At 40.0% G+C, this 13,990-nt stretch overlaps 2 protein-coding genes and 4 non-coding genes across 6 annotated transcripts in view; 1 reads left to right on the top strand and 5 right to left on the bottom strand.

Moving 5' to 3' along the window:
- LOC131936413 (metalloprotease TIKI1) overlaps positions 1-7,382 on the bottom strand; it is a 67,548-nt gene extending 60,166 nt beyond the window's left edge. The window contains exons 1-2 of the mRNA XM_059293387.1: positions 7,238-7,382; positions 506-1,031 (exon numbers count right to left, since the gene is read on the bottom strand). Coding sequence (XP_059149370.1) covers positions 506-601 — 96 coding nt within the window. The 5' untranslated portion in view covers positions 602-1,031; positions 7,238-7,382. The remainder of the gene's footprint in view (positions 1-505; positions 1,032-7,237) is intronic.
- A 2,069-nt stretch (positions 7,383-9,451) lies between these two features.
- LOC131936481 (involucrin-like) lies at positions 9,452-10,363 on the top strand. The gene has a single exon (XM_059293495.1). It carries the CDS (start codon positions 9,452-9,454, stop codon positions 10,361-10,363), a length of 912 nt encoding a protein of 303 aa, XP_059149478.1.
- A 1,170-nt stretch (positions 10,364-11,533) lies between these two features.
- Positions 11,534-11,605, bottom strand: Trnae-cuc (transfer RNA glutamic acid (anticodon CUC)). Its single transcript has one exon. It is a non-coding gene; the product is annotated as a tRNA-Glu (tRNA).
- Positions 11,606-12,051: 446 nt separating this feature from the next.
- Positions 12,052-12,124, bottom strand: Trnav-cac (transfer RNA valine (anticodon CAC)). Its single transcript has one exon. It is a non-coding gene; the product is annotated as a tRNA-Val (tRNA).
- Positions 12,125-13,035: 911 nt separating this feature from the next.
- Positions 13,036-13,107, bottom strand: Trnae-cuc (transfer RNA glutamic acid (anticodon CUC)). Its single transcript has one exon. It is a non-coding gene; the product is annotated as a tRNA-Glu (tRNA).
- A 202-nt stretch (positions 13,108-13,309) lies between these two features.
- Trnav-cac (transfer RNA valine (anticodon CAC)) lies at positions 13,310-13,382 on the bottom strand. The gene has a single exon. It is a non-coding gene; the product is annotated as a tRNA-Val (tRNA).
- Positions 13,383-13,990: the final 608 nt, after the last annotated feature.

Genomic DNA, 13,990 nt, shown 5'->3' with positions numbered 1-13,990 from the left:
CGAAATGGTACAAGATATCACGAGAAACCACGAGAACATGTTTTAATTACCCCAATGAAGTTCTTCAATGACAGGCGAGATTAGACGAGATTTGAGGTTATTAGACGAGATTTGTGGTTAAGTTCCTCGACAGCTTAACCACATACGATTTAATCGATCATCTCATTTCATGGATACGTTTTTATCCAATTTACCTTTAGAAATTGGATACGTGTCTTGAAGACACAAATATCTGCTAATTAATTTTAACGCTTCAACGTAACTAGTGTCGTGGTCTTAATTTGTAGCCGTGCTAACGAACATTTAAACCACCATATATATATATATATATATATATATATATATATATATATATATATATATATATATATATATATATATATATATATATATATATATATATATATATATATATATATATATATATAACAAGAATATTGTTTGCTAGCTATGTTAAGCAAAGTACACATTAACATTTTAATTTTAATCAAACATGTTTTCCTACCTTCTTATCGCAGTCCGAAAATTGGTTGCTATGGACGCCTGCAGCGAAGGACGATACCACTAAGAAGAGGGGTGACAGGAGCCACCAAACGTGCATGGTGTGGGTGGCAAGCCATGGGGCCCGATAGGTGGCCAGTCTGTTGTCAAAAATCGCTGGGTGGGGGCAGGGGGTGTCTCACTGACAGAACAGCGGATGTGACGTCATCTATAGCTTTATCTCAAACTGTGGCGTCATAGTGTCAAACAGCGCAGGGCGAACGAATACAAAATAATTGAACTATTTTTTTTGAAAGTCTGTTCGATGGGATGGAATCCTCAGTTTTGGGAATACACTCAGTGTATAAATAGACGTGAGCCCATGCTGCCATACGATCAGATGACGTAACTATATACAGCGTTGTGACGTCATGAGCCAGTGCCGGTGCAGCCGCCAGACGTGTTGAGGGTGTCCCATGATTGTTCTCCGCGAGGTTCCCAATGTGGAATGGTGTCACAGAGAGGCGTAGTGATGACTTGTGTTAGTGTTCCTGAAAATAGTCAAATAAAAGGTTTTACAGGATGGTATGGTACATAATAGAATCTAGAGTCTATTGTTTTGGTTACTATCAGACGGGACGTATTCAAGTCAGTGTTTCTTAATGTCTTTTTTCTCCAAGGGGGGGGGGGGGCGATATACGTGTTTCGAGGGCGGGGCGGTTCCCCACGAAGAAATGTCTGAAAGAAAACTGATTTTAGGACGTGTTTTAGTCAATTGTTTTTTTTTTTTGCTAGTATCGACCATGACGTATTCGAGTGTATTATTTTGGCTAGTATCTTTAGTTTAATCGAGTGTATTATGTTAGCTAGTATCGTTACAAGCCCTTCCCTAACCCCAGTACTCGTCATGACCATAACACTAGATCACATTCTAACCCTACTCTCAGCCGTGACTGTAAACGATGGCAGTAAAAAAAAACAACTTTACGATTCTGAAAATAAAACCTGCCTAGTGGTGCGTCAGAGTGGTATAAACTAAGTTTACAACACCAACAATACGTACAAGAAACACAAGAAACGCTAACTGCTACAAGCCGACAGTCAAACAAATCGATCTAAAATCCTAACCCAACGTTTAACATAACCCGAGCAAAACCACAACTTTCTACTTAACCATCAATGGACGTCGTGAATGGGCCGCTATAACGGTTATGTCTAAGTGTATAAGCGTTGGCATGGGCGTACACGTTGAGCATCATAGTAAAACCACAGACATATTTCAAGCGGTCATAAACACATTCTCACGATCAACACGACGAAACACCAACACCACCAATGTACCACGTGACCGTAAACACCTACACACAATCAAGACTACAAAACACCATCAATGACCCCGGTGACCATACACACCTTCACACAATCAAACATCAAAACACCCACACCACCAGTAACACCACTAAATTCCCCATTGTGGGAAGACCATTGTCGCCAAACTTTCACGTCGTCGAGACCTCTAGCCCCCCCCCCCCCCCCCCTCCCCCATGCCCCCCCCCCCCCCCACACCCCAGACACAAAACACAGCTTTGTTTTGACAAGGGAGCTAACAGAGCTATTGAAGATTTGACTGGTCCGGACCCTGCCCGACAGCGTTGTTTAATTTTTCTAACATTAGAACATCAAACAAAGGCGAATGGGGGTTAAATTCTTCCAGTAGAACATAACAATAGAACATAATGGAACATCATAGAACATAATTTCCTGACAAAGCTGGGATTAAATCGAAGACTGAGTGCAGATTAGTATTGTAGTACAACTGATACGACTGGATGGAGATTACCACGTGATACCCGTTTGTAATTTTTTTTGGCTGGTGGTAGCCACGTAAAAGCTGTACGTAGTTGTTTGATTAGCTGGTGGTAGCCACTTTATTGCTGTCTTTACGACATATTTCAATGTACAATACATTTTTAACTCTCACGTAACACAATTATTTTAATAAATACAGATTTAAAACTTCTTGTTGTTGTAGTCTAGACAACAAAGTGTAGGCAGCAAATTTGATTAGACAATCGCTAACTGTTGTTGAGGTTAGGTCACTAGATTTGATGTTGTTAGGTCCCTAGAACTATTGTGGTTAGGTCACTAGAACTGTTTTTGTTAGGTCCTTAGAATTGTTGTGGTTAGGTCACTAGAATTGTCGTGGTTAGGTCACTATAATTGTTGTGGTTAGGTCCCTAGAATTTTTGTAGTTAGGTCACCAGAATTGTGGATAGGTCCCTAGAATTGTCGTGGGTAGTTCATTTGAATTGTTGTGGTTAGGTCCTTAGAGTTGTCGTAGTTAGATCAATAGAACTGTCGTAGTTAGGTCAATAGAATTGTTTTAGTTAGGTCACTAGAATTGTTGTGACACTCCAATCACAATCACAGCTAGTGTGGCGCTAGTCAGACAATAAGCCCAGGTCAAAGAGTCGCAGAGATCCAGGATAAAGGCCGGTAATAAACTTCAGCACCTAGTTATCGTCCCTGTGCCAGTACATGTGACAAAAGCCTTACACCTGGAGCTAGGGGAGATAAGCATGGGCGTTAATCATGGCCAGCTTTCACGGGCTGGCCATCACACACGGGCCATTAACGCTTAATTGGCCGTCACCAGAGTCGTGTTGTGAGAGTGGCTAGCTGGTCGGTGAGATTGTCGCTTGGGTGATGTGTGAAATAACGTGGTTCGTCACTTTGTTCGTGATGGTGACTTGGTGATCCGTGAAATAACGCTGTTCGTCATTTTGTTCGTGATGGTGGTTGGGTGATGTGTGAAATAACGTCACTTTGTTCATGACGGTGGCTGGGTGATGTGTGAAATAACGTCACTTTGTTCATGACGGTGGCTGGGTGATGTGTGAAATAACGTCACTTTGTTCATGACGGTGGCTGGGTGATGTGTGAAATAACGTCACTTTGTTCATGACGGTGGCTGGGTGATGTGTGAAATAACGTCACTTTGTTCATGACGGTGGCTGGGTGATGTGTGAAATAACGTCACTTTGTTCGTGATGGTGGCTGGGTGATCCGTGAAATAACGTTGTTCGTCACTTTGTTCGTCAACATTTTTTTTTACATCTGACACGTTTTTGTTTACATTTGAAAAGCTTCGTTTGGTCATTTGTGTGGTCAATTATGTTGTTATATTTTGTATGGTTAGTCAAAGGTCATTCGTGTAGTCTTTGAATTAGTCAGTCATCAAGTCAGCTGAATTTAGATGAACACAAAAGACTCGCGGTCGGACATTCAATCATTTTAGTTTATTTGATTCAAATAAAATAAAGAGAATATACTTATATTACACGACAGGGGATGGCAACTCGGGATAGAGACGTGTTTTTAATACATTTTTAATTACTTAAACTTTTTAAAATAGAATAGAATTTCGTAGAAAAAAAGAACTGCGCACTAAGTGAACACCAAACAGTATGTGTATAATAGTGCGGAATATTATTAGTACTTTATAAATACACATGTTTTTTAGAAATCGGCAATAGCGTAAAGTACTATTTCCGGTCACCGGAAATTATTCAAAATTTGATAGAAGGTATAGAATTAGTACTCAAGTTATAGGATTTTAAAAAAACCAAAAGTAGAATAAGTTCTTATTCCGGTTACCGGAAATCGCTAAAAAGTTGTTCCAGAACTACAAATTTGATATAATTCTTAGATATGAAATGTCATCAACTTAGCCGTAACGGTACTGAAGTTATCGTTGTCACAGACACACAGACACACATACACACATACATACGGACAAAATTGCAAAACCATTCTTTTTCAGACTCAGGGAGGTGAAAAAAGTCAGATTTGTGAAAATCTCTATTTCGATTTTTAGCACGATTACAATACTTCCTCTATATTTCGTATACGAGAAAGTAAAAAAACAACAACATACAAACTACTAACATATAATAATACGACATCAAATGACATTGAAGCCGTGGATATTTAGCTTACAGCTCCCGGAGCCGTAACATAAGGAAGGTTAAATAGATCTAAATTAGAAAAACAGCTGGTAGTTTAAAAAAAATAAAGTACCGGCACAGAAGGTAAGTAAAGTAAAGTTTCCCTTTCAAACCTGACGGTCTATGGGACAAGTGAAGTAGAGTTCACTTGTTTCTGTGACCTCGGCATATGAAGAGATAGTGTGGTCAGCACTATGCCCAGCCGCCTTTACTGTCCCTAACATGAGTTAGGTACCCATCAGAGTTGGGTGGACTCAGGGACGGTCTACTGACTTGAACCCGGATTCGAACTCGAGACTTACGGGTTAGCAGTCCAGCTCTCTACCGCTAGACCACTCCGTCCCATGGCACAGAAGGTAGTGAGTGTTAAATTGGTGGTGTCGCTGTATGGATGTCCGCGAGGCGAGGGGGTGTTAATATGTTTCTATGACCTCGGTCATTACATAGCGACCCATAGGGTACATGCATTTTCTGTTTCTGTGGTATACTGAAGGATAGCGAGGTCAACACTAATCAAACCACGTGAGGTCAGTGCTCGGTGGACTGGAACTCGCGATCTTCCAGACCGCAGTCGTGCGCTCTATCGCACGACCACGCCGCCTCTAGACAAAAGGGGTGGACAAATGTATTTTCTTGTATGATCAGCTCGTTATGTTTTATGATGAGAAGTAGCAAGTATGTGTGTGTATGTGTGTGCTGTGTGTGTATGTGTGTACACTAATGAAGCCTTTTATAAAAAGTTAACTGAATGTTGGACGGGACGGATCTATTTACATTTCGTACGGGGGCGGGGGCAGCTATGCAGCCGGAAGGGCCCCAGGTGCCGAGATGAGTAGCTACCATCGTGTCGGCTTACTGGCCTTAATTAAAGACGTAATGTGATTAACAGCAGCATGTATTGTTGTATTAAGAGAATGGCGCAATACTGTTATGTTACACACATATAAACACATACAAGCACACACACACATACACACAAGTAACCAGTGTTGATTTTCTACAGTTTTGTCCTGTTAGATGGGGGAGGGGGGGGAGAGAGAAAGAACCGCACACTGATTGAAATACATATTTTGTATATACGAAGAAATGCCTGAAAGAAGCTCTGCAAGTAACAGAATCAATTGGGAGACGAAAATCTTAAGCACACGACTTTCAAAAGACGACCTCATACACACATTTGTTTGGATCTATATATCTGTTGGGTTATCAACGCGGTATCGATACCCTCTATCGACACCCCACATCCACAACGCTAGAGTCCTGGAGTAGAGGCGAGTTTAAAATGGGGTATCGATACTCTGTAATTCCTGCCACATATCCAACGTTAGGGGACTGGAGTAGAGGCGAGTTAAAAATAAATCATTGGAAACTATATCTGGGACGGAAGTCGGAGGTCGGCGATGCATGACGGAAGTTGTTTGGTTAAAGCTGAGACGAAAGTCGAGAAACTGAAAACTGTAACTATGAGAATTGTAACTATGAGATAATGTAACTATGAGATTTGTAACTATGAGAGTTGTTGCTATGAGATTTGTAACTATGATATTTGTAACTATGAGTTTTGTAACTATGAGTTTTGTAACTATGAGTTTTGTAACTAAGTTTGTTGCTTTGAGATTTGCAGCTGTGATATCTGTAGCTACGGGCGCTATAGTTATAAAGTTCAAACTATGAGAGTTGTAACTTGTAACTATGAGATATGCAGCTATGAGATTTGCAGCTATGAGATATGCAGCTATGAGATTTACAGCTATGAAATTTGCAGCTATGAGATTTACAGCTATGAGATTTACAGCTATGAGATTTGCAGCTATGAGATTTACAGCTATGAAAGTGTAAACTTGAAAACATGTGAGCGTCGAATCTTCTGCCTTCATTACCTAACCTACACACATTTTCAAAATATTATTTGATTTCAGAGTTTCTTCCAGGCATCTTCTCGGGGGGGGGGGGGGGGGGGGGAGAGACCCTCTGATGAAAGTCTACCGCCCCGCCGAACAACATGGAATTTACATAGAAAATATATACTTTTAACAATGTCCGCCCCCCCCCCCCCCCCCCACGGAGAAAAAAGTCTGGAAGAAACACCGTTTGATTTACAAGTTCATCTTATCGATTAGCCATACTAACATCATCGTACCGCTAGTGCGCGGGGTATTGCTAATCACACACACACAAAAGATCAAATACATTTACTGTCCTAGAGAGATCGAACATATCGGCCATGACATCTGGAGAATTTTATGACTAGTCTTCAATCACGCGTTTAGCATAGCTGGGATTACAAATACATCGTTCAGTTGAGGGGGATAGGGGAGATCACTCCGATATTTTATACATACTTTTTTAAAAGTTAAAAACAATTTTTAAAGAAAACCAAGACGTTGGATACACAAGACTTGGTAAATTAAAAAAAATTAAAGTTAACGCTATTGAAGCATAAAAATTTAATAATAGTAATATTTAATAATTAATAATATATACAATTACTTTTATGTACAATATTAATATTATAAAATATAATATTATAAAACGTAATATTATAATTTACTTTACCACTGCTGAAACTGTATGTGAGAATGATTCCTGCAAATTATTCTGTTAGCTCTGTTAGATCATTAACTCAAATCTCATACTGAATAACAAATACATCCGTTTAGTAACTTAAGTTAGAATCCCATTTATTTTGGCTTCACATAGGCCCTAAATAAAATGTATTTTATTTTAGAAAATAAAAAAAAACAACTTACTAATTAAATGGATGAAATCACACAAAAGTAATCCTGAACTATAAAAGAAAAACACAGTGCATTTCTGTTTTCTACTTGATCCGCTTTATGTGACCAGCGAACTGACAACTCAGAAGAAATCCCAGTTGTGTTGACTACTAGAGACACGGTTACCTCCCGTCTTATGAATGAATGCGTGGCGGAGGAATTTCGAGGCGAAGCGATGGAATGCACTACTTCCTCTTCCGCAGGTCTGACGGCGACGTGACACGACTGGCCCGTCGACCAATGAGCGGGTGCTGTTTGCAGTGGGCGGAGCTTAGGCGCAGGGTTGAAAAAAATGTAAACACGAAGATTAGCGATGTACGGACAGCCGGCAAGTTCACTTTTCGGTGCAGTGGTCCAGCAGATATTTTTCCCCACAGTATTTAAAGTTAAAAATTAATAGATGAAAAGAGTCGCTTGGCGACAGGTAAAACAAGATCATATGTAGTCGTTAGAACAAAGGGAAGACAATTCATCTGCTCAAGGGATATAACCGCGAAAATTGCAAGCATCAATAATAATTAATATAAAGTAAAGTTATAAAACAATATATTATTAATCCATATCACCATACAATACAACAGTGGCGTCGCTAGGTCGGGAGTCACCAAGTGCGGCACATCATGCGGCAATTGATGTCACCCCCCCTCCCCCCCCCCCCCCCCCCAACTCATTTTGCCTAATGGCGCTTTTAGTGCGAACGTTATATCGTCGTTTTAATAGTAAATTATTAGATTTGGTGTCACCCCCTCCACCGATCGTTGACTGACTGATCAGTGTTATTGAAAATACTCGACAATACTTTTTCTCTGTAAATTCTGCAGTTGGTGTGTGCCCCCCCCCCCCTCCCCCTTATCGGGATCGTGAATTTGTACCCCCGCCTAGCGACGCCGCTGCAATACAACACAAAGAGAACAAAATAAAAAGTAAAACATGCCTACTACTCCCTACATCTTATGCGTAACCTATCAGCACTAAACTGTTTGTATGACGTCACCAGCACTACACAAAACATTATGTGTGACGTCACCAGCACTACACAAAACATTAAGCCTGACGTCAAAACCAACAGCACTAAAAACCAAAAGCTGACAATTTTACACCGGACATGACGATCTGCGATTTGTCGACAGACATTGACTGGAATATTAATAAAATTAGCTTGTCTAGACACTCAAGTGGTCACGTGTTCACGGGGAGGGATGAGAGGGCGGGGAAGGAGGGTGGCGAGGGAGGGTGGCGAGGGAGGGTGGTGAGGGAGGGTGGAGAGGTAAATTGTTTACTTTGAACTGGGAATCTGCCAGTCGCGAAATTCGTATTCTCGACTCGAGGTAAACCATTTCTAACAACCCCCTGTTCTCAATTCGTGGTAAACCATTTCTTACAACCCCCTGTTCTCAACTCGAGGTAAACCATTTCTAACAACCCCCTGTTCTCAATTCGAGGTAAACCATTTCTACCAACCCCTTGTTCTCAACTCGAGGTAAACCATTTCTAACAACCCCTTGTTCTCAACTCGAGGTAAACCATTTCTAACAACCCCCTGTTCTCAACTCGAGGTAAACCATTTCTAACAACCCTCAACTCGAGGCAAACCATTTCTAACAACCACATGTTACCACCTGACAATAAAGCGTCTAATATAAACCACTGCTCAAAACAGGGAATAAACGGTTTATAACAGTCTCCAGCTTTGTACTGGAAGCCGGCCAACCCAGCTCCTGAATGAAGTCTACAAGAGATTTAGAACAATAATACCCAGGTACTGTAGTGTAGATTCGTGGATTGTATTTGACGTCCAAAGTATCTGGTTCGTTTCAAGAGTTTTGGTTGAACCCAAGGTTAGGGTTCGAGGAATAGATGGTGCTGTTTGAAAAATACATTGTTGTAAAGCTGTTGTTGAGCTCCCCCTCTTGCTATATATATATATATATATATATATATATATATATATATATATATATATATATATATATATATATATATATATATATATATATATATATATATATATATATATATATATATATATATATATATATATATATATATATATATATATATATATATATATATATATATATATATATTAAACCCCACCCCTCCCCTCTTTCCACATGTATGACAACCCCCCCCCCCCCCCCCCACCACCACAACCTCTATACTTGCGCACTTAACAGCGGTCTATGAATGAAGTGTGACACAAATTGTTTATTTCGCCCCAACGAAGAACCGCCAGGAAGCTCCAAGGGACGGGGTCCAGAGAACTTTTTGTTTCGGCTAACTGGTAGGGAACAGGAATTTGTTGAGGAACATAGTAGCAAGGAACAGGAATTTGTTGAGGAACATAGTAGCAAGGAACAGGAATTTGTTGAGGAACATAGTAGCAAGGAACAGGAATTTGTTGAGGAACATAGTAGCAAGGAACAGGAATTTGTTGAGGAACATAGTAGCAAGGAACAGGAATTTGTTGAGGAACATAGTAGCAAGGAACAGGAATTTGTTGAGGAACATAGTAGCAAGGAACAGGAATTTATTGAGGAACATAGTAGCAAGGAACAGGAATTTGTTGAGGAACATAGTAGCAAGGAACAGGAATTTGTTGAGGAACATAGTAGCAAGGAACAGGAATTTGTTGAGGAACATAGTAGCAAGGAACAGGAATTTGTTGAGGAACATAGTAGCAAGGAACAGGAATTTGTTGAGGAACATAGTAGCAAGGAACAGGAATTTGTTGAGGAACATAGTAGCAAGGAACAGGAATTTGTTGAGGAACATAGTAGCAAGGAACAGGAATTTGTTGAGGAACATAGTAGCAAGGAACAGGAATTTGTTGAGGAACATAGTAGCAAGGAACAGGAATTTGTTGAGGAACATAGTAGCAAGGAACAGGAATTTGTTGAGGAACATAGTAGCAAGGAACAGGAATTTGTTGAAGAACATAGTAGCAAGGAACATGAATTTGTTGAGGAACATAGTAGCAAGGAACAGGAATTTGTTGAGGAACATAGAAACGAGGAAGATGTATTTTCGACTAATGAAGAACTTGTGTTTGCTAACTTGCCGTTAACAAACGGGAACTATGTATTCGTTCACTTATAGGGAACCGGGGAACAGTATATGTTGGCTTACAGGGAACATATTTTCAAACTATTTAATACGCATAGCTTGAGTCAGCAAAAACCTTTTAAATTCTATGGTAGAAATATTTACAGTGAAATAATTATTGCATGGTTAATCAGTCTAAATAAGATTCGATGCTGATATTCCGAATGATGACACAGATGTTTGTGAGTGTTAATTAGATACTTTGGCTTTTCTAAAATTTAGATACATATGTGATGTAAACGTGAACCGATTTATGTACTTTTGTGAGAAAAATGTGAACCACTTTATGTACTTTTAGAGGAAAATGTGAACCAATTTATGTACTTTTGTGAGAAAAAATGTGAACCAATTTATGTACTTTTGTGAGAAAAATGTGAACCTCTTCTTCTGGTGCAATTACCAGGAACGTGAGTCGGCAGACGGCAAAAACGCACCAAGCGGCAACCAGTTGATAGTCTGCAGACGTGATTTGCTGTTTACTGCCGGATGTCATCTGGAAGTGCCTGACACCCCGAGCATCTCCCCCCCCCCCCCCACACCGCGGCCACATGTGGCGGTGTGTGGATGATTGGGTTGATGTTGCGGTGGTGGGGGGCAGGGTTTTAGTTAAACATTGCATCTTGAGGGAGAAGGGGGTGGGGGGGGGGGGGGGAGGAATGCTCCAGTTAGTGGCTAGCTAAACATTGCACCTTGTGAGTAAGATTGTGTGTATGTGTGTGTGTGTGGGGGGGGGTGTAGGGGGGGGGAGTTAGTGGGATAAGGTATGCTACAATCTGGGCATTGATCCTTGAATGTTGCTTTGTGTTGGGGTGGGTTAGTGGTATAACTCACGTGGTAGTAGTATAACTCACGTGGTAGTGGTATAACTATAACTCACGTGGTAGAGGTGTAACTTACGTGGTAGAGGTATAACTCACGTGGTAGAGGTGTAACTTACGTGGTATTGATATAACTCACGTGGTAGTGGTATAAATCAGTATGTAGTGTGTGTGTGTGTGTGTGCCAGTGGTGTAGTATGCGTGCGTGTGTGAGTGAGTGTATGTCAATAGTATGTAGTGTGTGTGAGTTAAAATTCTTAATGAAGCACAAGTAGTTTCATACAAATGCGCAATAGTTGTTTACATTTAAAATTTTTAAATAAAAGATCGTTTAAAAAAAATAAAATTCCCAAGCGGGGAATCGAACCCCGGCCGCCGCGGTGAGAGCGCGGAATCCTAACCACTAGACCACTTGGGACAAGTACTCGGATATGTAGATTTGTATTCAACACACAAAGATAGTTCTCTCGTTTATAGACATGTAAGCCGCACCGAACTGCACTTTAGTTTGGTGTGATGTCTTAGGTATTCACACGATTGCAGATTTTGTTTATATTCGTTTCACAATTTTTACCAGAGAAAATTTTATCAAATAGGAATCTGTTTTGGGATTTAGAGATTTTAGAATGTGGTGCAGTGTGTATGTGTTGTGTGTGTGTGTGTGTGTATGTCAGCTGTATGTCGTGTGTGTGAGAAGTGGTGTAGACAGTGTAGTGAATGTAGAAGTGGTGTAATGTGGTCCCTTGTTTTAGGCAAAAGTTTACTAACACAGAAGCAACAGTATATGATGTTGGCCTATATGTTCAAAAGTTAATCCATTATTTTTTAAAGCCGCTGTTTTTTTTTTCTAAAAAAAACAAAAAAAGGTTCCAGCGAGGCTCGAACTCGCGACCTTCTGCGTGTGAAGCAGACGTGATAACCACTACACTATGGAACCTGTTAAATATTCACTAATCGTATTAGCCTAATTATTATTTAAACACGGGTGCAATATGGTGGCAAGCGCAGTGTGTGCGACTATCTTTCACTACCAATATCAGTACAAAAATAGTGTAACATGGGGTTGGGTATCTCAGAAAGATTTTAAATCATAAGGGAAATAAAAAAAATGTCTAGGTCTATGTGTAATGGTGAGGATAGTGTTTGTGCTTAGACTAAACATTGAAGTCTGCCTGCTGAGTCTCCTGTTTTGGCGAGAAACAACAGCAACAGTTTTAGCTAACGAACTACATAAACAGACAAGCTTACAACAGCGAAAGTTTTGGCTAGATAGCAATAGCTGCTGTTTGGCTAGCTAACAAACAGCACAATCACCACATGCAGAGGCCTATTTATCAACAAATCCAGCCAAACGTACATGGACAGTTAGACAATGCTGAAAATCAAACTGGAGATTTTGAAATGTTTTCGTAATTATTGACTAAACGGATAGGACACACAGACACCCGTGTGTATCAGCCCAACTCTATAGACGATATAGGTTGGTCTGTGGAGCAACTACAACAATAGGCTTGAAAAGCTGGTTCCAAATGGTTGTTGTCAGAAAGCATATTTTTCAACAAAAATTAATATTTTACAACATTTGTGAAAGAAGTACATAATGATTTCCGGTTTCATTAAGGCTATTAAAAATGTAACTATAATTTTAGCGCTTGCCATATTTATTTTAAAAGATTTTTAAAAAATGGACATAGACTTTTCAAGCCTATTATAGTTTACCTTAAGCTGCTAAAAACATTGAAATCTTTCCTAAACTTGATGTCACAGTGTTCAACAAAGATACACTTCTCATATAGAGCACGGGGAAATATCTGCCAGTGATAAATTAGAATTTAAAAAAAAAAATATTTCCCAAGCGGGGAATCGAACCCCGGCCGCCGCGGTGAGAGCGCGGAATCCTAACCACTAGACCACTTGGGACCGCCATTTTTGCAAAATATCGTAATCTCAATACGTTAGAGGTGCAACTCTAAAATATCATATTATATTTTTTTTAGTTAAGCGCGTTTAGAAAATAAAATTGTATACCATAAACATAAAGAAATATTTTTTTTTTGCTCAGGATTTTGCTTTGAAATGGTAGCAAAAAAGTATTCATTATTTTCATAATTTATGAAAAATATGGTTCCAGCGAGGTTCGAACTCGCGACCTTCTGCGTGTGAAGCAGACGTGATAACCACTACACTATGGAACCTGCTCCTGATAATCAAATTGTTGATTGAAGTGGGGTTTTTTTCCAGACTTTTTTCTAATATTTCCGGGGGGGGGGGGGGGGGTTGACACTAATAAAAAATTTTTTTAAATATAAATTTCATTTATCCCCCTCCCCCGAAGAGATGCCTTGAAGAAACTCTGGCTGATTGTTCGACCAAGGATGCCCTAATGTACTAATGCTATACTAGAAAGTCTAGTGTGCTCGTAACATCGTAATGGTACAAGAGAAGGAAGAAAACAGCTACAACAACAGCTACGGTTTTGGCTAGCTAACAACAGCTACGGTTTTGGCTAGCTAACAACAGCTACAGTTTTGGCTAGCTAACAACAGCTACGGTTTTGAGTAGCTAACAACAGCTACGGTTTCGGCTAGCTAACTACAGCTACGGTTTTAAGTAGCTAACAACAGCCACGGTTTCGGCTAGCTAACAACAGCTACGGTTTTGGCTAGCTAACTACAGCTACGGTTTTGGCTAGCTAACTACAGCTACGGTTTTGGCTAGCTAACAACAGCTATGGTTTTGAGTAGCTAACAACAGCTACGGTTTTGGCTAGCTAACTACAACTACAGTTTTGGCTAGCTAACTA

Source organism: Physella acuta, unplaced genomic scaffold, assembly GCF_028476545.2.
Source record: "Physella acuta isolate Inbredline_101_S28 unplaced genomic scaffold, ASM2847654v3 ptg000178l, whole genome shotgun sequence".
In the NCBI taxonomy this organism is placed as follows: Eukaryota; Metazoa; Mollusca; class Gastropoda; family Physidae; genus Physella; species Physella acuta.
Note: the sequence above shows the minus strand (reverse complement) of the source record. Positions and strands in the feature narration are given on the sequence as shown.